Source organism: Phyllobates terribilis, unplaced genomic scaffold (genome assembly GCF_046119375.1).
Source record: "Phyllobates terribilis strain yellow unplaced genomic scaffold, ASM4611937v1 Scaffold_4__5_contigs__length_816908805, whole genome shotgun sequence".
In the NCBI taxonomy this organism is placed as follows: Eukaryota; Metazoa; Chordata; class Amphibia; order Anura; family Dendrobatidae; genus Phyllobates; species Phyllobates terribilis.
In genome coordinates, this window is record NW_027362764.1 from 376,657,423 (window position 1) to 376,677,745 (window position 20,323).

Below are 20,323 nucleotides of genomic sequence, written 5' to 3' on the forward strand. Positions count from 1 at the left end.
CCGAGGACCAGCTGACGGTACTGGAACCCGGATGGGTAGCAGAAGGTACAAGAGCCAATGGAACTACCGAGGACCAGCTGATGTTACTGGAACTCGGTTACTAAGCAGGAGGTACCTGTGCCAGAAAGCACTACCAAGGACCAGCAGACGTTGGTGGAACTTGGATACCGAGAAGGAGGCACCTAATCCAAAGGCACTGCCGAGAACCAGCTGACGGTACTGGAACCCGGATGGGTAGCAGAAGATACAAGAGCAAATGGAACTACCGAGGACCAGCTGACGGTACTGGAACCCGGATGGGTAGCAGAAGATACAAGAGCAAATGGAACTACCGAGGACCAGCTGACGGTACTGGAACCCGGATGGGTAGCAGAAGGTACAAGAGCCAATGGAACTACCGAGGACCAGCTGATGTTACTGGAACTCGGTTACTAAGCAGGAGGTACCTGTGCCAGAAAGCACTACCAAGGACCAGCAGACGTTGGTGGAACTTGGATACCGAGAAGGAGGCACCTAATCCAAAGGCACTGCCGAGAACCAGCTGACGGTACTGGAACCCGGATGGGTAGCAGAAGGTACCCATGTAAAAAAAAAGTTCAAGGCCGCGAGCCGGCCGCAGTTACCAAAACCCACAGTCCTACAGAGGGTGCTTGTCCTATTGGCACTATGGAACCAGCCTTCATTGCCAGATCCCGCAGCCCACATAGGAGTCACCTAAACTGCAGGCACCATAGAGTCGGCTAACCCGACCGCAACACGACAGGACAACGCATTGGAGGCAAAGTGACGTTGACACTACCCGGAAACAGCTGGCGTGCTGGAACCAGGCTGGGCAGGAGGGAGTACCCGTGCCAAAGACACTGCCGAGAACCAGCTGACGGTACTGGAACCCGGATGGGTAGCAGAAGGTACAAGAGCCAATGGAACTGCCGAGAACCAGCTGGCGGTGCTGGAGCCCAGGGTAAATACTAAAAACAGAAGAGCCAGAGGTGTATTTGGAGGAGGTTTTAAATCCGTACTACAGTGGATGTGGACAAAGCAGGAGAATTTGCCGGACACACAGCTGGGGATCAGCTGACGTTACTGAATCCCAATAACACTGGAGCAAGCGTTGACTGTGCAGACGGCACTTCTGAGCAGCAACTAGCGGTATTGGAGCCCAGGGTAAATACTAAAAACGGAGGAGCCAGAGGTGTAATTGGAGCAAGTTTTAAATAAGTAGCACAGTGAATATGGACAGAGCAGGAGAAATTGCCGTGAACACAGCAGGGGAACAGCTGACGTTACCGAACCCCAATAACACCGCAGCAAGTGTTGACTGTGCAGACGGCACTTCCGAGCGCCAACTGGCGGTGCTGGAGCCCAGGGATAAGAATGAAAACAGAGGAGCCAGAGGTGTAATTGGAGCAACTTTAAAATCTGTAGTAGTGAGAATGTGGACAGAGCAGGAGAAATTGCCGTCCGCACAGCAGGGGAACAGCTGACGTTACTGAACCCCAATAACATGGTAGCAAGTGTTGACTGTGCAGACAGCACTTCCGAGCGCCAACTGGCGGTGCTGGAGCCCAGGGATAAGAATGAAAACAGAGGAGCCAGAGGAGTAATTGGAGCAACTTTAAAATGTGTAGTACAGTGGATGTGGACAAATCAGGAGAAATTGCCGTCTGCACAGCAGGGGAACAGCTGACGTTACTGAACCCCAATAACATGGTAGCAAGTGTTGACTGTGCAGACAGCACTTCCGAGCGCCAACTGGCGGTGCTGGAGCCCAGGGATAAGAATGAAAACAGAGGAGCCAGAGGAGTAATTGGAGCAACTTTAAAATGTGTAGTACAGTGGATGTGGACAAATCAGGAGAAATTGCCGTCCGCACAGCAGGAGAACAGCTGACGTTACTGAACCCCAATAACACGGCAGCAAGTGTTGACTGTGCAGACGGCACTTCCGAGCGCCAACTGGCGGTGTTGGAGCTCAGGGATTACAGTTCAGGTGGTAGAAACATGAACAGAACAGGAGACCTGGATACTGTTGCCAACCAATTATTTATTCTGGAAGAGGACTGGCAAATTCATGAGAGATCCAGGCCTTGTTCATTTTGAGAAAAGTAAGCCGGTCAACGTTATCGGAGGATAGTCGCATGCGACGGTCTGTTAGTACACCACCTGCGGCACTAAAGACGCGTTCCGATAATACACTAGCAGCAGGGCAAGCTAGCACCTCCAGTGCATACTGACTAAGCTCTGGCCATGTATCCAGCTTACAGACCCAAAACTTGAAGGGAGAAGAGCCGTCTGGGAGTACACTAAGAGGGCAAGACATGTAGTCTGTCACCATCTGACGGAAACGTTGCCTCCTGCTGACTGGAGCTGTCTGTGATGGTGTAGACATTTGTGGCGGCGGGGACACAAAACTTTGCCACATTTCGGCCATACTGGTCTTGCCTTGTGCTGAGGCGCTGCTTCTGCTCCCTCTTTGTGCAGAGCTTCCTCCACTGCCTCGACGCACTGAGCTGCTTTGTAAAGCACTAGCAGCACTGCTCTCGGTTGGAATGGAGAACATGATGGAATGCACCAGTGCGTCTTGGTACTCCCGCATTTTACGCTCCCGGTTCAATGGTGTTATGAGGCTTTGTAAGTTGTCCCGGTAGCGAGGATCTAGGAGGGTGGACACCCAATAATCAGCCGTGTTGAGAATGTGGGCGATGCGGCGGTCGTTTCTGAGGCACTGCAGCATGAAATCAACCATGTGCTGCAGACTGCCAACTGGCCAAGAAACGCTGTCCCCTGCTTGAGGCGTGATCTCTGCCTGCTCTGCATCACCCCACCCTCGCTCTAGATACTGACTACTAGAGCATTGTGTACCTCCCTCCTCTGGACAGATGTCTTCCTCATCCATTGACTCCTCCTCATCCTCCTCACAAAGTGTCCCCTGCCTAGGCCTTTGTGAGGAACCACGTTGCGCAGACTGTAGAGAAGCAGATGGCATTTGTGACTCCTCATCCTCCACCTCTTCCAAAACCTCGTCCCTTAGTGCTTGCAGTGTTTTTTCAAGCAGGCAGATAAGGGGGATAGTCATGCTGACTAGTGCATCATCTGCACTCGCCATCCGCGTGGAATAATCGAAGGCACGCAAAACGTGGCAAATGTCCTTCATAGAGGCCCACTCAGTGGTGGTGAAGTGTGAACGGCGCGCACTGCGACTTGTTTGCGCCTGCTGCAGCTGGTACTCCATTACTGCTGCCTGCTGCTCACACAACCTCTCCAACATATGTAACGTTGAATTCCACCTGGTGGGTAGGTCACATATGATGCGATGTTCCGGAAGACATAATCGGCGCTGCAGAGCTGCAATGCGTGATCTTGCATTGCTGGAACGCCGCAAGTGAGCGCACTCTATGCGGACCTTGTGAAGCAGTGCATCAAGATCCGGATAGTCCCTCAAAAAACTCTGCACGACCAAGTTGAGCACATGTGCCAGACATGGGATGTGAGTGAGGTTGCCTAGGCCCAGAGCTGCCACCAGATTTCGGCCATTGTCACACACTACCATGCCTGGCTGGAGATTCGCTGGCACAAACCACACGTCACTCTGCTGCTTGATGGCATTCCAGAGCTCCTGCGCTGTGTGGCTTCGATTCCCCAAAGAAATTAATTTTAATACGGCCTGTTGACGTTTGGCCACGGCTGTGCTCATATCGGTCATCATAACAGGTAACCGTTCACGGGTCGATGTGGAGGTAGACCGTGACGGCTCCTGCAGCGCTGATTCAGAGGAACTGGAGTATGAGGAGGAGTCAATGTGTACAGACTGGATTCCTGCAATCCTTGGAGTTGGCAGAACACGTACAGCGCCACTCTCAAGATCTGTACCCGGCTCCACAACATTTACCCAATGGGCAGTGAGGGAAAGGTATCGTCCCTGTCCATGCTTACTGGTCCACGCATCAGTGGTCAGGTGGACCTTGCTACTGACGGCGTTTTGTAGCGCATGTTTAATTTTTCCCTCCACATGATGTTGCAGGGCAGGGACGGCTTGCCTGCTGAAATAAAAGCGGCTGGGCACGTTGTATTGTGGGACTGCCAATGCCATAAAGTTACGGAATGTGTCAGTCTCCACCAGCCTGAATGATAGCATTTCAAGGGCCAGTAGTTTAGCAATGCCAGCATTCAGAGCCTGTGCTCGGGGGTGGTTTGCCGAGTATGGGTGCCTTTTCTCCCATGCCTGTGCTAACGATGGCTGTAGACTGGCCTGGGAGTGTGAGGATGACTGGGAAAGTGGTGCTGTGGGTGGAATTACACTGTGTCTCTGTACAACAGTGCCAGAGATTCTTCCATGGCGATCCTGTGAGGAAGCCGAACCAGCTGTGTGTGAGCTGGAGGAAGAGGCTACAACACGAGCTGAAGAGGTGGTAGGTGGCGCTGTAGGTTGGCCTAGGTCTTCAGTGTGTTTGTGTAACTCCACCACGTGCTTGGTCCGCACATGTTTCCACATATTTGTGGTATTGAGGTTGCTGACACTTTTCCCTCTTTTCACCTTCTGATTACACAGCTTGCATTTGACAAAGCAAATGTCATCTGCAACTGTGTCAAAAAAGGACCAGGCACTGCAAGTCTTGGGAGCGCCCGCTTTGGATTTTGGAAGAGCCATGCTCCTAATGGGTGCCGAAGTGGAGGCTACAGGCAACCAAGTCTGCCCCCTCCCTCTCCCTCCTTTTTGGGCCGTTCGGGGAATCTCTTCCTCAGAGCTGCTCCCACCACCTTCCTGTCCCTCACGCCATGATGGGTCAAGGACCTCATCATCTACACCACCCTCTTCAAACAACTGCTTCTCCTGGGTAGTCTCGACAGCACAGTACGCACCAGAAAGTGGCACCTGAGTCTCATCATCAGATGCGTACTGAGGTGTGCTGCTGACCATAGGCACTGGCCCACCCGCCTCTTCAGATTCAGAGAGACAAAACGGTTGCGCATCACTGCATACTACCTCTTCTTCAAATTCTCGAATTCTGCTTGGCTGGCCCCCTCTTTCCAAGCCAAGAGATTCAGAGAACAGAAGTAGAGATGGCTCCTGTCCAGGGCTCTCTGACTGCCTGGGCAATTTGGCAGGTGGTGAAGAGACAGATGGGTGCTCTTCAGTGCTCAGGACCTGAGAGGATCTGGAACTAATTGAAGTCGATGCGTTAGCTGCCATCCATCCGACAACGGCTTCAATTTGGTCCTCGCGCAGCAGTGGGGTACGGCTAGCTCCTACAAAGCTGCGCATAAAGGACTGTTCCCTGGTAAAACTGGGGGATGCTGAGTCACTGGTGCCCGCAGCAGGCACAGAATCCCCACGTCCTCTCCCTGCAGGCACAGAATCCTCACGTCCTCTCCCTGCAGAAACTCCACGCCCACGCCCACGACCACGACCACATGCCTTACTCCCTGCCTTCTTCATCTTGGTAGACTGATAAAGATAGGCAGAAAAGTACTAAGGGCTTAGTGTGCTTATTCCTGAACAGCTGCTAACAGGTATAAGAAACACTAATTTTATAAAGTGTGGACTAGACTTTAATATGAGCTAATGTGGCCTACACAACTGTAAAGTGGAGTGTTTGGTGAACTTTATTTAGGTTTTTTTTGTCACAAAAAGACACTGGATGTGCCTAAAGATGTAATAACGATAGTATCACAAACTTTTTGTAGCTATTACAATGTAGGAAGGTAACCTACAATGCAATAGATGAGGCTGCAAAAAATAGGCTAATACTAATCTGGCTGGGGCTGCAGGGCCCAATGCTGCAGAAAGGCTCCTCTATCTACTCCTATATAGTGTGTTTGGAATCAATTTAGCTGAATATGGATGGAACCACCACACTAATAGGAGATATCAGGAAAAATTATGAATTGGCAATAAAGGACAATGTATGAGGCAGTGACACACACTGAGTGCACTACAACCAGACGGGGTTGAAGCACACACTACAGGGTGAGCTGCACTCACACACCAGACCTTGCAGACAGCGGTGAACAGTACAGATGCAGAGCACTGTGCACTAGTGCTGCAAGACGGAAAAAAATTCTCTATCTACTCCTATATAGTGTGTTTGGAACCAATTTAGCTGAATACAGATGGAACCACCACACTAATAGGAGATATCAGGAAAAATTATGAATTGGCAATAAAGGACAATGTATGAGGCAGTGACACACACTGAGTGCACTACAACCAGACGGGGTTGAAGCACACACTACAGGGTGAGCTGCACTCACACACCAGACCTTGCAGACAGCGGTGAACAGTACAGATGCAGAGCACTGTGCACTAGTGCTGCAAGACGGAAAAAAATTTCTCTATCTACTCCTATATAGTGTGTTTGGAACCAATTTAGCTGAATACAGATGGAACCACCACACTAATAGGAGATATCAGGAAAAATTATGAATTGGCAAAAAAGGACAATGTATGAGGCAGTGACACACACTGAGTGCACTACAACCAGACTTGGCTGAAGCACACACTACAGGGTGAGCTGCACTCACACACACAGACCTTGCAGATAGCGGTGAACAGCACAGGGAACTGTGCACTAGCACTGCAAGGCACAGTGATTTAGAAAGTAGCTTGGGTAAAGCAGTATAGAGCAAATAGGTAGCTAAAACTGTCCCTCAGAACAACAGCATCCTATCCCTAACTGAATTCACAGCAGAGTGAGCTCAAAATGGCGGCGGTGGCTTTTATAGTGCATCATGACATCATTTCAGCAGCCAATCACAGCCATGCCATTAGTTAAGATGCCTACATGCCTAACAGGATGTGCCCACACTTCTTAGGATCCTCATTGGCTGAATAAAATGAAAATGTCTCATTGCATTATGGGAACTTCCGATTCCGGTATACGATATTGCAATAGTATCGGAATTAAGTATCGGAATTCCGATACCGCGAATATCGGCCGATACCCGATATTTCAGTATCGGAATGCTCAACACTAATTGTGACCCACCACAAGTTCTCAGTCTTTCCAAACCCTATTATATAATGAGGTAATTAGGTCAGCTAAATCTCTTAAGTAAGATGTAAGTTTCAAAACATTTCTGAAATTGTAGGTCAACATAATGAAACAAGTGAGGAAGGAGATGCCAACAATAAAGGGCCTACCTGTTGAATTGGCAATGTCTCTGCACCTGGTGGGGTGGTAGAAAATGAACATGATAGGATTAGGAATAAATATATATTTTTCTTTCTTACTTAGAACTTTTTGTGTCTCCACACTGTCTAATATTGTTTTTAGTTCAAGATTATGTTCTGGAGTGTGGTTCAGTGGTAATGAACTATAGTACTCTTTCAGCTAAAATCCCAGTGACTTCTTTAATGCCTATATCACAGTCCTGGATCACAATAGCTCCACATTTGTTGGCACTTCTGATGGTAATTAAGATGTTGATCAAGAGCCTGAGAGTGCGGTTCTTCCTTTTCCTGTGTTGTACTTGTTCCATGTTGTACTTCAGCACCCTGAATTCATTGCCCACAAGTATTGAAAAAGGTATCTTTATGATTTTCTCTATGGTGGGATTTAATTTCAACTTTGTTTTTTTTCTTGATGGCTTGGGGGATGTAACAAATAGGTCAAACCCATTACATTTATTAGCTGGACTAAAAGATCAATCTTTTGTCAGGAGTGTGGAATGAGAAGTTAAATATTTTTACTTCATTACCCTGTTTTTTGAGATGCTCTGTGGTTTCACTACGTGTTCTGTATATTTAATGAATTCACCTGTTTCTGTCCCCTCGTTTACCTCTACATCATTTTTTCTTTTCAGTCATTTGGGAGTCACCATCTGAAAAAAACTTGGTAATAGTAGACTTAGGACTGTTTCTCAGTGCATAGTATGCTGCTGGAATTATTTCTCTCAGGAGGGGTAAAAAGAAACCTCTTTGATTGTGGCCATTTAATAAAACTAGATAGGCTGTGATTAGCAATATTTATGATTGTACATGGACTATTCTCAAATTCTCTGAGGTCATCAGTGTTAGCCCTGGACAACTCATTTAACCGCCCCTTTAAAACACGCTGCCTTGGATATCCCAGTTGCACAGTATGTCTTGTGTTATGGTACTGAATGAAACAGTCACTTGAATGGGAGATAATATTCATTATTCGGGGGCAACAGCTGAAAATGTATGGAGCAGCATTGATCCAGGTCTGAACATTGTTTACTATTGACTTCCACCAGAGCAGATAACATCTGATCAGTGGGGCTGCCAGTTATCATACCCCATTGATCTGAAATTCTTGATAGGTCATCCATATGTTAGTCTGAGACTACCCCTTTTAATTCAGTATCTATAATCAATACTAACAAGAAAAGGCCAGTGTTGATTAGTGAAATTTGTTGCTCTGGCCTTTTTTTCTGAAAAAGAGTGGGTCTTAGCAAAAGAGGCTAGCATGGATTTCATATTTTGGAGCATGAACAGCTTAAGAGGCACCAAATTTATGAATAATTTTGATGCATCTCAAGCTAGGTAAACAGTTTGAGGTCTTAAGTAGTTAGGCTTAAATATTTAAGTTCATGTATATTAATAAGAATAGTAGGCATCTGAGAGTGCAAACAACACATAATTTACACTGATTCAATCATTTACATCTCTATCATAGTCGTAAAAGTTGTAAAGTCCCTAATAAAAATTAGTACAAAAAGTTGTAAAAAAAAAAGTACGGTAGCTCTCATTTTAATGTTCTGATGATAACATAGTAAATTGCAGAATAGTGTGTGTGTGTGTGTGTATTTCCAGCGATGTATATTGTCTTGTTTACAGAAAATTCCAAAGTCAGCAAAGCAGGTGTATGCAATAATCCAAGTGAAGTGTTTTCCCTTCTTTTAATATTATAGAAATTGGTTTTGATTTTCCTGTAATGTTCATTATTGCGCATTAAGTGAAGCACAGCATGCCGTGTGAAGTGATGGTTATTTGCATTCAGTTAAAGTGTAAATAAGACATCAATTAATGCAAATTCACTTTCATCCAGTTTTCTACTTTTTTTTAGTTGGATTAAAGTTGAAATGTAAAAACTCTCATTAGATGATGGAAAAATTACATATGGTCTTTGTTCCTAGCTGCAAGGCAAACCACATGAGCATAGCACGCTCAGTAATAGATAGGCATACTACAGTACCTCTATGCTCTTTGTAACAGCTAGAGTGAATGGAATAGTGTGCTATTAATCTATATGTGGCAACCACAGGGTGACTTCTATTGAAATAACACTAGGGATCTCTAATTAAGACCTGAGTTTTGCTTAATATACTGCTGAGGGCAGTTACATTTAGACACAGGCGAATCTCAGAGGTAGAGTGTGTGATTTTCTCCAGTTTTAAAGCGAAAAAAGTACAGTATAGCATAGTATAGTATACAGTATAGTATAGCGTGCTTTTTAATCAATATTTAAAAAGTAACAGATCATTTAAAATCTGCATGTAATAAAACAAGCTGGTCTTTCATTGGCCTTTCACTCATAAACACCATGAGATTAGCAACCTTTCATTCAGAAAGAAATGCCTGTCAAGCTTTTGATTTGTTTATAGAAGTGACTTTCCACATCACCTCTAGGTCAGAGGTAGAGGTGATGTTTACCTGCTATTTATTTTCCTTAGATAGTGCTTATTTGCAGTTCAGTACTATGACCTGTGACTACAGTTTAGCTAGAGGGCCTTCAGGTGGTCTGTGGTAGTGTAAGACACATCCTGTATTGTCATTGGTTCAAGCTGTTGCCTCTGCTGTGCATTCTATTATCTGCTCAACAAGTCAGGGCAGGGAGAGCAGGTTTCCAACAAGTCAGGGCAGGGAGAGCAGGTTTCCAACAAGTCAGGGCAGGGAGAGCAGGTTTCCAACAAATCAGGGCAGGGAGAGCAGGTTTCCAACAAATCAGGGCAGGGAGAGCAGGTTTCCAACAAGTCAGGGCAGGGAGAGCAGGTTTCCAACAAGTCAGGGCAGGGAGAGCAGGTTTCCAACAAATCAGGGCAGGGAGAGCAGGTTTCCATTACAGATAGGTCAGAATTAGAGATGAGCTGATTTTGTGAAATTCCAATTTGCCGGCTTCAACAAATTAAAGAAAAAAGATTTGATCCTAACTCTTACATTTGGAGAACCTCTTCCAATAAACTATATTTACATATGCTATTTCCAGTTACTTTTACCAAAGCAATTTGGGACTTATGTTCTAAAAAAATCCCCCTTACTTCTGAACATTCTTCTTTGGGCACATACTCATGTGAGAAAAAAAAAACGTTCCGTTTTCTGGACTGAAAAAAACTGACGAGTGTTATGCGATTTTCACGCAGCCGTCTCTTTAAAAGCCGGAAATTCATCAGCCCTGTATGACTCACCCAGGGGAAGGGGATGACTCGGTACCCGGGCCTTTAGCCTGGCCTTAGGGATGTCACGGTGGTCGGCTCCCGGGCCCATACCCTGGGGTCTCTCCTTAAAAAGGGGAATTGTTTGTTAATTTTATGATAGTTCGTGACGCCACCTGTGGCTTCTGGTGAGGATCACCTGCGCTGCGTCAGTCCACTGAGGCCGGTAATAAGGCAGCTCGATGGTATAGCTCCCCACAGGTGGAGCTAGGCCTCAGGGCAGCGTATGGAAAGGGGACGCAGGACAGGCGAGACCCAGCCGGGTCAGAGCAAGAACAGGGACAGACACGATGGTGACTTCAGTACCTTTTACTGATGGAAATTCAGGCACGTCCCGGAGCTCTGTAGGGTGAAGGGTGCATGTCAGGATCCTCCCCAATGAGCAGGTGTAGGGCCTCCTGTTACTTGCCTCTGCGTAGTAAGTTTCTGACCTGCCTGGAGCTAGGCCTAACTTTGTCTCTGTCCTGCACTGGCTGACCTTGTGGTTGGGCCTTCTCTTGGAGTACATGCTCCCGGCTTACGGGGCCTATGTGTCTACTGGCTCTGTTACGTATCAGCACTTTAGCGATCCTGGGACCTGTAGTTCTCCAGGGATTTCAGTTAGGTCTTACTGGGTCATAGAGATCCTGGTAAGCTTCGGACCCGGTGTCCGGTAAATTCTTCGGGGTGAGCAAGTTAAGCTCCTCTGCCCCCTATGTCCTAACTCTCCACTCACCTCCGGCCTACTCATGCCCTCACTAGGCTACTCACACTAACGGCAGCTTGCCGCGCTTCACCGATCTTATGGCGCTGGCACACCTAAAGCTCACCACTCTGAGCTACAGTCATGGCCAAAAGTATTGAGAATGAGACAAATAGTAATTTTTCCAAAGTTTACTGCTTCATTTTTTGTAATGGCAATTTGCATATGCTCCTGAATGTCAAAGAGTGATCAGCTTAACAGCAATTACTGTACTTGCAAAGTCAATATTTGGCCAGAAAATGAACTTTAACCCCCAAAACACATTTCAACCTCATAGCAGTCCTGCCTTAAAAGGAGCAGCTAACATCGTTTTAGTGATTGATCCATTAACACAGGTGTGGGTGTTGATAAGGACAGGGCTGGCGATCAATCAGTCATAATTAAGTAAGAATGACATCACTGGACACTTTAAAAGGAGGCTGGTTCTTGGTATCATTGTTTCTCTTCAGTTAACCATGGTTATCTCTAAAGAAACACGTGCAGCCATCATTGCACTGCACAAAAATGGCCTAACAGGGAAGAGTATCGCAGCTACAAAGATTGCACCTCAGTCAACAATCTATCGCATCATCAAGAACTTCAAGGAGAGAGCTTCCATTGTTGTCAAAAAGGCTCCAGGGCGCCCAAGAAAGACCAGCAAGCGCCAGGACCGTATCTTAAAACTGTTTCAGCTGCGGGATCGGACTACCAGCAGTGCCGAGCTTGCTCAGGAATGGCAGCAGGCTGGTGTGAGTGCTTCTGCACGCACTGTGAGGTGGAGACTCTTTGAGCAAGGGCTGGTTTCAAGGAGGGCAGCAAAGAAGCCACTTCTCTCCAGAAAAAACATCAGGGACCGACTGATATTCTGCAAAAGGTACAGGGAGTGGACTGCTGAGGACTGGGGCAAAGTCATTTTCTCTGATGAATCCCCTTTTCGATTGTTTGGGACATCTGGAAAACAGCTTATTCGGAGAAGAAGAGGTGAGCGCTACGACCAGTCTTGTCTCATGCCAACTGTAAAGCATCCTGAAACCATTCATGTGTGGGGTTGCTTCTCAGCCAAGGGAATCGGCTCACTCACAGTCTTGCCTAAAAACACAGCCATGAATAAAGAATGGTACCAGAATGTCCTCCAAGAGCAACTTCTCCCAACCGTCCAAGAACAGTTTGGCGCCCAACAATGCCTTTTCCAGCATGATGGAGCACCTTGCCATAAAGCAAAGGTGATAACTAAATGGCTCATGGAACAAAACATAGAGATTTTGGGTCCATGGCCTGGAAACTCCCCAGATCTTAATCCCATTGAGAACTTGTGGTCAATCATCAAGAGACGGGTGGACAAACAAAAACCAGCAAATTCTGGCAAAATGCAAGCATTGATTATGCAAGAATGGACTGCTATCAGTCAGGATTTGGTCCAAAAGTTGATTGAGAGCATGCCAGGGAGAATTACAGAGGTCTTGAAGAAGAAGGGGCAACACTGCAAATATTGACTTGCTGCATTAACTCATTCTAACTGTCAATATAACCTATTGGTACTCATAATATGATTGCAATTATATTTCTGTATGTGATATAAACATCAGACAAACACTAATAAAAACCAGAGGCCAGCAGATCATGTGAAGATATAATTTTGGTGTCATTCTCAAAACTTTTGGCCATGACTGTACACTGAGTCTTGGTCTGGATAAGCTCCACTGCAGGATAGCAATTGCAGGAGCTGGAACAGGCTTTTGTCCTCTGAGGTAAATCTTCTCAGACTGCACTGGACTCACTGCTAAACCAGACTCAACTAGACTCTAGACTCGACTGACTGCTGCCTGGCTACACCTTCCCTATTTATCTATCGCTAACTTGCTCCCTCTGGTGGTCTGAGGTGGACGGTGAAGAGGTGTGAATGGTTATGGGGGCCTCTTGTGGAGGAATCCATCAATGCACTCTTCCAGGATCTGTGATACCGAGCGCAGCTGGGTGTCACATGTACAGTTACAATACATCAATACCCGACAATTTAGAATAGAGAGAATAGATCTACACACATAGAATAGATAGAAAGATGTCAGTCACATATATAATTACTACAATGATTGTGTTGGTTACTGTACTTGTCATTTATTGTTTAATTAAAGACTGTATTTAAAAAAAAATTGGGTTGGGGGTCCCCCATGATTTCATACTCTAGCAGAGGTTAAGCGGACAGCTGGGGCAGATGTTTGAAGCCTGGGAAGGGGGTAATACCCACAGAGTTTCCCAGGCTACTAATATCAGCCCCCAGCTGAATACTTAGCCTTTACTGGCTATTAAAATGAGGGACCCCCCCAAAAAATGATGTGGGTTCCCCCTATTTTAACAGCTAGCAAAGGCTAGGCAGACAGCTGGGGCCTGATATTAATAGCCCTCCCCGAAGCACGAGCATATCATTATCTTTAAACTGAAAGTAAAGATTACAAAAGAAACACAGGATGGATTTCATCAACCAAGGTATCATGTTGTTCAGTATAATGTCACCCACCTGACAGTGTATGTAGTTTACTGAGCACAATCCTGCTGACAGGTTAAGGAACGTAGTTGCAAAACGCGATACAGGTCAGATAAGTGGAGTAAACTTGGTTCATTTTCCACCTTCTCCCCTCCAGCCTTATGTGTCAATGTCTTGCTGTGTCACTGTATGGCTATGTTCACACATTGCGTTTTTTCAGTGTTTTATATGCAAATTTTCAGCTGCTTTTTACAGTACCAGCAAAGTCTATGAGATTCCAGAAATCTCATGCGCACACTTTGGTTTTTGTTTGATCAGTATTTTATGCTTTGCATGATTTTTTGGAGAATAAAGCTATCACTTCTTTCAGCATTTTTCACCCATTGAAAGTAATGAGTAGTGAAAAAATGCTGAAAAAATACCTAGTGTGAACATAGCTATCAGGTTTTGCTGCATTTTTAGTGAAAAAAGGTACAACAGTATGTGAAACTCATTTATTTTTGTGATTTTACCATCTTGTCTTGGTCACCTGAGATGGCTGCTTGCATTAGAACAGTTTCAATTAGTGATGTGTACACAGTAATCATTGGCTGAGCTAGGTGTGAGATTAAACAATATCTGTGGCCCAGCGAGGTGTGAAATTGAACAATGCCTGAGCAACTGAATGGCAGACAATAGTGTCCTACAAACTCAATTCAATTCCAGTGTCTTAGGTAAACTTTTCCTGAACAATTCACCTCCCCCTACTGTTACATTTGTAATTGTAGTTAATATGGTTTCACATATGTCTTGCATTGGTGACCTGTGTTCATGCTTCTGTGGTGGAAGCAAAGCTGAACTTTGGGATCCTGAAAAACGCACCAAAAACCGCACCAAAACCTGTGTTTTTGAAGCAGCTTCTTTCCCGCCAAGAGATCAGGTTTTGCTGCAGAAAAAAAAATGCTGAAAAAATGCAATGTGTCAACATAGCCAACTTGTTTAGGCAATATATTAAAATAAAGACTGAGTGTTGAGTCAATTTCTTATATATAATAATTCTCTTGGTTAATAGAGAACATATATATTGTAATTGCTTTAACCTATATGCTTTTGGATTGTTTGTTTTTTCTTGTTTCTCGTATGTAATACTTTATGTAAAAACACAATTAAAATTCAGTTATAAAAAAAAAATTGATTCTCAGTGAAAAAAATTGCATTAATTGCATAATTAAAAAGCCTCTAAATATCCAGAAAATATGTGTAGGACACTATGAATTCCTATTGGAGTCAAATTGACACATTTTAAGCTTTGTAATGCAAACACAGCCATGTTAATTCTCAAATGACATCAACCTATCTAGCTAAGGGAAACTGTTTGGTAACCAAATTGTATTTAAAAACACACTGCAGACTTTTAGGCTATGTTCACACATCACACGAAAAATGCTGGACAAACCTCCCTTGAGAGATAAGGTTTTGCTGCAGAAAATTGATACAAAAAAAACATAAAGTGTTAACATAGCCTTTAGCTGCCTAAATTGAATAAATAGTCTAAAAATGATCCTTTTTGGGGGAGCAAATGTGTGTAATCATTGCTGTTTATAGACAGGTGATGGAAATGGAAGAAGCCCTTGCATTTTCTCACGGTTGGGTGCAACAAATGTCACCGTTTGGGGAGCATAAAAAGCACTTTGCTAAATGAAGAAACAATAGCTTTTTCATAAGCTGTTCAACAATTTTACTTGAGACTAGTGTTGAGCGAGTATGTTCTATTAACCCTTTCGCCGAATATGCTCAGGCCGAGCTCCGAGTATTTATAGCTGCTCGGTGATATGGTTGAATCGCTCCCGTGTGCATGATTTGCGACTGTTTGACAGTTTTAATACATGTGAGGAATGTCTATTTCTTACACATTCCTCACATGTAATAAAGCTGTCAAACAGTCGCAAATCATGCACACGGGAGCGATTCAACCATCTCACCGAGCAGCTATAAATACTCGGAGCTCGGCCCGAGCATACTCGGAACAGAACATACTCGCTTAACCCTACTCCCATGTAATAAAGCTGTCAAACAGTTGCAAATCATGCACACTTGAGCGATTTAACCTTATCACCGAGCAGCTGTAAATACTCGGAGCTCGGCCCGAGCGTACTCGGACAGAACATACTCGCTCAACCCTACTTGAGACACAAAACAGGTATACTGTACTGGTTTGAAAGTGAACAAGTAATGGCCTCTCAACTAGAAGTGAAAAAATTATCCCTTTTTTAGGTCTAACAACTGGTTTGCTAATCACCAAATGACTAGTAAATTACAAAGGGTTTTTATCAATTCTTACAAAATTATTCCCTTTTTTTCTGGAGACAAAACAGTTGCTCTGTTTTGAACATGAAAAAGTTATGGCTTGTCACTAAGCCCTATTTTAATAACTGCTTCTTGAAGTTACAAAAACATGAGAGAACGTTTCCCGGCATCAGTAGTACTGTCTAGCACTATAAAAAAGAGCAGCATGGAAGAGATTTAAGACAAAGCAGGCAAGGCGATGCTTAGCAGTTTAAGGCCATCAACGGCAGCTTCGGCAGCAGTAGTACTAAAGTATACATGACATGATGAACACGGAGCAGATTCCCTGCAGAGTGTGGTCCATTGGCACTGACAGGAGTAGACGGTGTAGACAGTCAATGTACACTTAGGCAGGCAGACAACTGGTATGGCCCATTAAATCATTGGCATCAGCTGTCAGTGCATGAAGGCTGCACTGATTCATGCTTTATTTATTTTGACAAATATTAGGTTTTACACATTTGTGGCAGGTCACTAGGTCCACCCAGGTGTGACAATTTCATCGGCTGCACTCAATAACCTCTCTAACATGACACTGGAGGCTGAACACAACAGTACTCCCATAGTAAACTGGGCCAGTTTTTGCAATTGGTCTAGTTTGTTGACCCAGGAATCCATGGCATTGTGGCTCAGGGTATTTGCTTGAAAAAGGACAGTCTAGGTACGACCGCACTTGGCTGATCAGACTGTTCGTCTGTGTTTGCTGAAGTGCGTCAGGTTGTCTTAATGGCTAACAAAACCTCCTCCATCATATTAAATATACTGTGTATGTTGCTGTTGCAGCTTCAGCTACTTGTTGTAGGTGGCAGATGTTTGCTCAGCATAAGCTTCGCAGAGCAAGTAACAAAGCTTATCCTAGAAGTAAGCCTATGTGGACTCCCTTTTGGAAGCTGGAAAAAATTCTCACATTTTTCTTTTATATCAATGGTCTAAAATCATGGCTATCCAATAGTCACTTTGCTTCATGATAACAAAACGCATGTCCTCTCCCAAGCATTGCAGCATACAGTTTGTCATCCCCAACAGCACAACTGAAAGCTCTGTTGTTTCATTGTCATAATCCCACTGCGACGGTTGGTTGTCATGGCCATCACCATTTTTACTTTGACTTGGTGCTGGCAGGTGATGAGCCAGACAATGTCCTCCACTTCCACATGCTCCTTTTCCTCTTCCTCCTCCAAATCTTGTGACATCGAACTTCAGGTTCCCAACAGACACAGAGCATCACTGAACAGATACAAATTTATGTTCTTCCTCCATCCCTTTTTGCGTGCTGGTGAGTGTTTTTTCCAGTATAAATATAAGTGCTGATTCCACACTTGTCAATGCTGAGAAATTTTGTTGCCTCTTCAAAGGACTTCAAAATGTGACAAGCATCCCACACTAGCTGCCAATCTCGTATCTCAAAGTAATCCAGCCTCCAGAGGATTCACGCTTTCATCTTCAAACAGAAACAAGCTTTGAATTCAGAATTTGGATTTAGTTGCAAAATTCGCAATGAGTGATTAAAGGGTTGTCCAAGTTTGTGCCAAAAGTCTGCAGTCACTCTATGTGACTGCAGACTTTTGAAACCTCAAAGCACGTGAACGGCGCACTTATAGTCAGAATATGGCCAGAAGTATGCATATTGCATACTTGTGGTCACATAACCGCGCACTCTTATTGCCGGCTCTGGAGAATCCTGACAGTGCATGGTTTATGAGATGTTAGCATTCAAAAGTCTGCAGTCACATAAAATGACTGCAGACTTTCATCACACACCTGAACAGCCCCTTTAAATACTACTCTTACTTGATGTCACTGCGTGATAACAAAAAAAGCATCTATTAAGTGCTTCTGCTGATGTATATCACAGTTGCAGTCATACATTGAGTGGTGACGATGAAACTGTTACAACAGTTTACTATATACAGTGTCACTTGAATATTGGATTTCTGTTAACAGATTGAGACTATCACTCCCGTATTAAAATTGGTACATCAGCACTGAAAAAGTAGACAAAAATCGTAATAATCCTTTTTCTATCCCTATCCTGTGTGCTCAGAGAGCTCCCATCCTTACACAGCACAGGTATAAATGGCGTTCTTTGGCCAGTCCCTATGTTTTATACTAGCTGAGATAGCCCCCTGATTGACTGTGCTACACCATATGATCAGATTGCAGCAGGGCATTATGGGGAAGTTCCTGCTGCTGCGCCAAACACCGTTTGCCCACTTTGACTGTACAGCACGTGTGAAATGGCATAGTTGTTTTTTTTTTTGCCGATCTTCACAAATTGAATTGGAGATTGTCTGAATTTGTGTGGAACCGCTGATTTCAGGAAATTCGTCTCTAATTCGATTCCCCACTGATTAAACTGCTCATCTCTAGTCAAAATGATTTTACAACCGAGACTATTAAACCACCAGAAAGAAATAATATCAGGAAACTGTCACTCATATACAGAGGTGAATGAGACTTAGTAAGCAACGAGAAGGATTGATTTAAAGGGGTATTCTGGCCCTGCTCACTTTGGAATACTTGATATCACTATTCTGCTCCAGATTCATTAGTCTTTATAATAATCGACATGCAATGGATCCTTAAATATTTTAGGGCATTTTTCCCCTTCTGCCCATAATTTGTTCATCCCAGCTTCTTTAAGCATGTTTAGATCATTTAGAGTCCTATTATTCCTTACAGTTACCAGATACATTGCCATCTGGACAAGCTCAAAAACTAAGTGCAGTGTTAAACTTATCTTCAGCATTTCAAAAAATCATTTTAGAAAAATACTCCATGAAACTTTTTTTGTATGTTTTTTTTCAAAGTTTACAACTATGGAGGACCTAATGTTTTCCGGTGCAGTAAGCCGGAACTATTCTCAGAATAGGTCATCCATATAAGATCGGTGGTTGTGCACCTCCATCTATCAGCTGTTATTAGTTGCAGCAGGATGTAAGCATTGATTGGTAACAGCTGATTGTTGGACGTGTCAGACCCCTATTAATGCGATATTGATGACCTATCATATCAGTTGCCCTGAGAAAAATATATTTACATTAAAAGTAAAGATTCATTGTTTTTCAAATTCAGTGATTAAGCTACTTTTTAATCTTCTTTTTCAGATGTGACTTACCTTGATCACATTGGGACAACTTTATTTCCCGAAAGTCTTCTTCAATCATTCGCGACTGATATGTTGGAAAATGTTTATGGTGAGGATAAGTGCTTCTTTTTTTTTTTACAATGTCATGCAAGCACCGCAATCAATTGTTAAATCAGTCCCCGTTAATGTGGAGGCATGTTACCATTGCTGAAGTTTTTCTACAACATTTTCTTTATTGAGGACTGATAAATGTAAATGTAATTCACAGCTGAGCTAAAATAGTTTCTTGACATAAGTCTTGGGATTTATATGGCTACATTTTAGAACATCTGCTTTTTAATTGAAAGAATTTTATAGTGTGAATACCAAGCTATACTATCAGGTAACCTTTACACCATTAGAAGAGGTGGCTTTTGTAACGCGATCATTTACTGTGTATATTAAGCAATCCCATTATGTATATTTCCAACATAGTTATGCAACACTATATTTAATTAAGGATTTTTAATATTTACATTCCAGACCGAACATAAAAGAACTTCTTTTGTGTTAATAATTTTTCAAGCGATGCAATCTGAATTACTTTTCAATGCACAGTCTGAAATTAGTTACGGGTAAGAGCAGAAGAAATGTCAGAAAATAATATTCTGTAGAACAAGTAGTAGATGCTTAGAACAAACCTCCAGCAGAAAATCAACAGTAAGTGAATTTAATAGATGTTTGGCATAAACATATCATATACCTCTTCTAAGATAAAAACAAAAATAATATATTAAAAGGCTTGATATAGTGGTATTTTTTTTTATCTTCTATTTTTTTTAATTTTATACTTCTTAATTTTTTAAATTTATTTCATTGCATGCATCCAATACGTAGACTTCAATCAATATCTACATATACTGCTATTAATTTTAATCTATATCCTAATACAAATATGTTGCCCAATCTGTAATACATTGAAATGGAAAAAAAACATCTTATAGTCCATCTAGGAATAATTTTTCCAACAGTATCAGTAAGTTTGACAAAGTACTTAAATACTATGTTTATTTCATCAAATTTGTTAAGAACACAATTAGGTGGCACTTACTAATATATAGTGGATATGAATATTCTACACAACCCTTTTAAAATGCCAGTTTGTCATGTAAAAAATCATATCAGATAAAATACAAGAGCCCAATAGGGTCTTATCCTAATATATCCAAAAACAAGTATGAATAAGATACGCTTAACTTACAAGGTTGTGTTTGACACAACCACTAAAAAACAAGATGCTGCAGCTTCCATTGAAATATCAGAAATGAGCTTGC

The 20,323-nt window shown here is 43.4% G+C and overlaps 1 protein-coding gene across 1 annotated transcript in view; it reads left to right on the forward strand.

Annotated features, from left to right (window-relative positions):
* The window catches only part of MOCOS (molybdenum cofactor sulfurase), a 363,606-nt gene that overhangs the window by 25,212 nt on the left and 318,071 nt on the right, over window positions 1-20,323 (forward strand). The window contains exon 2 of the mRNA XM_073678475.1: window positions 19,030-19,119. Coding sequence (XP_073534576.1) covers window positions 19,030-19,119 — 90 coding nt within the window. The remainder of the gene's footprint in view (window positions 1-19,029; window positions 19,120-20,323) is intronic.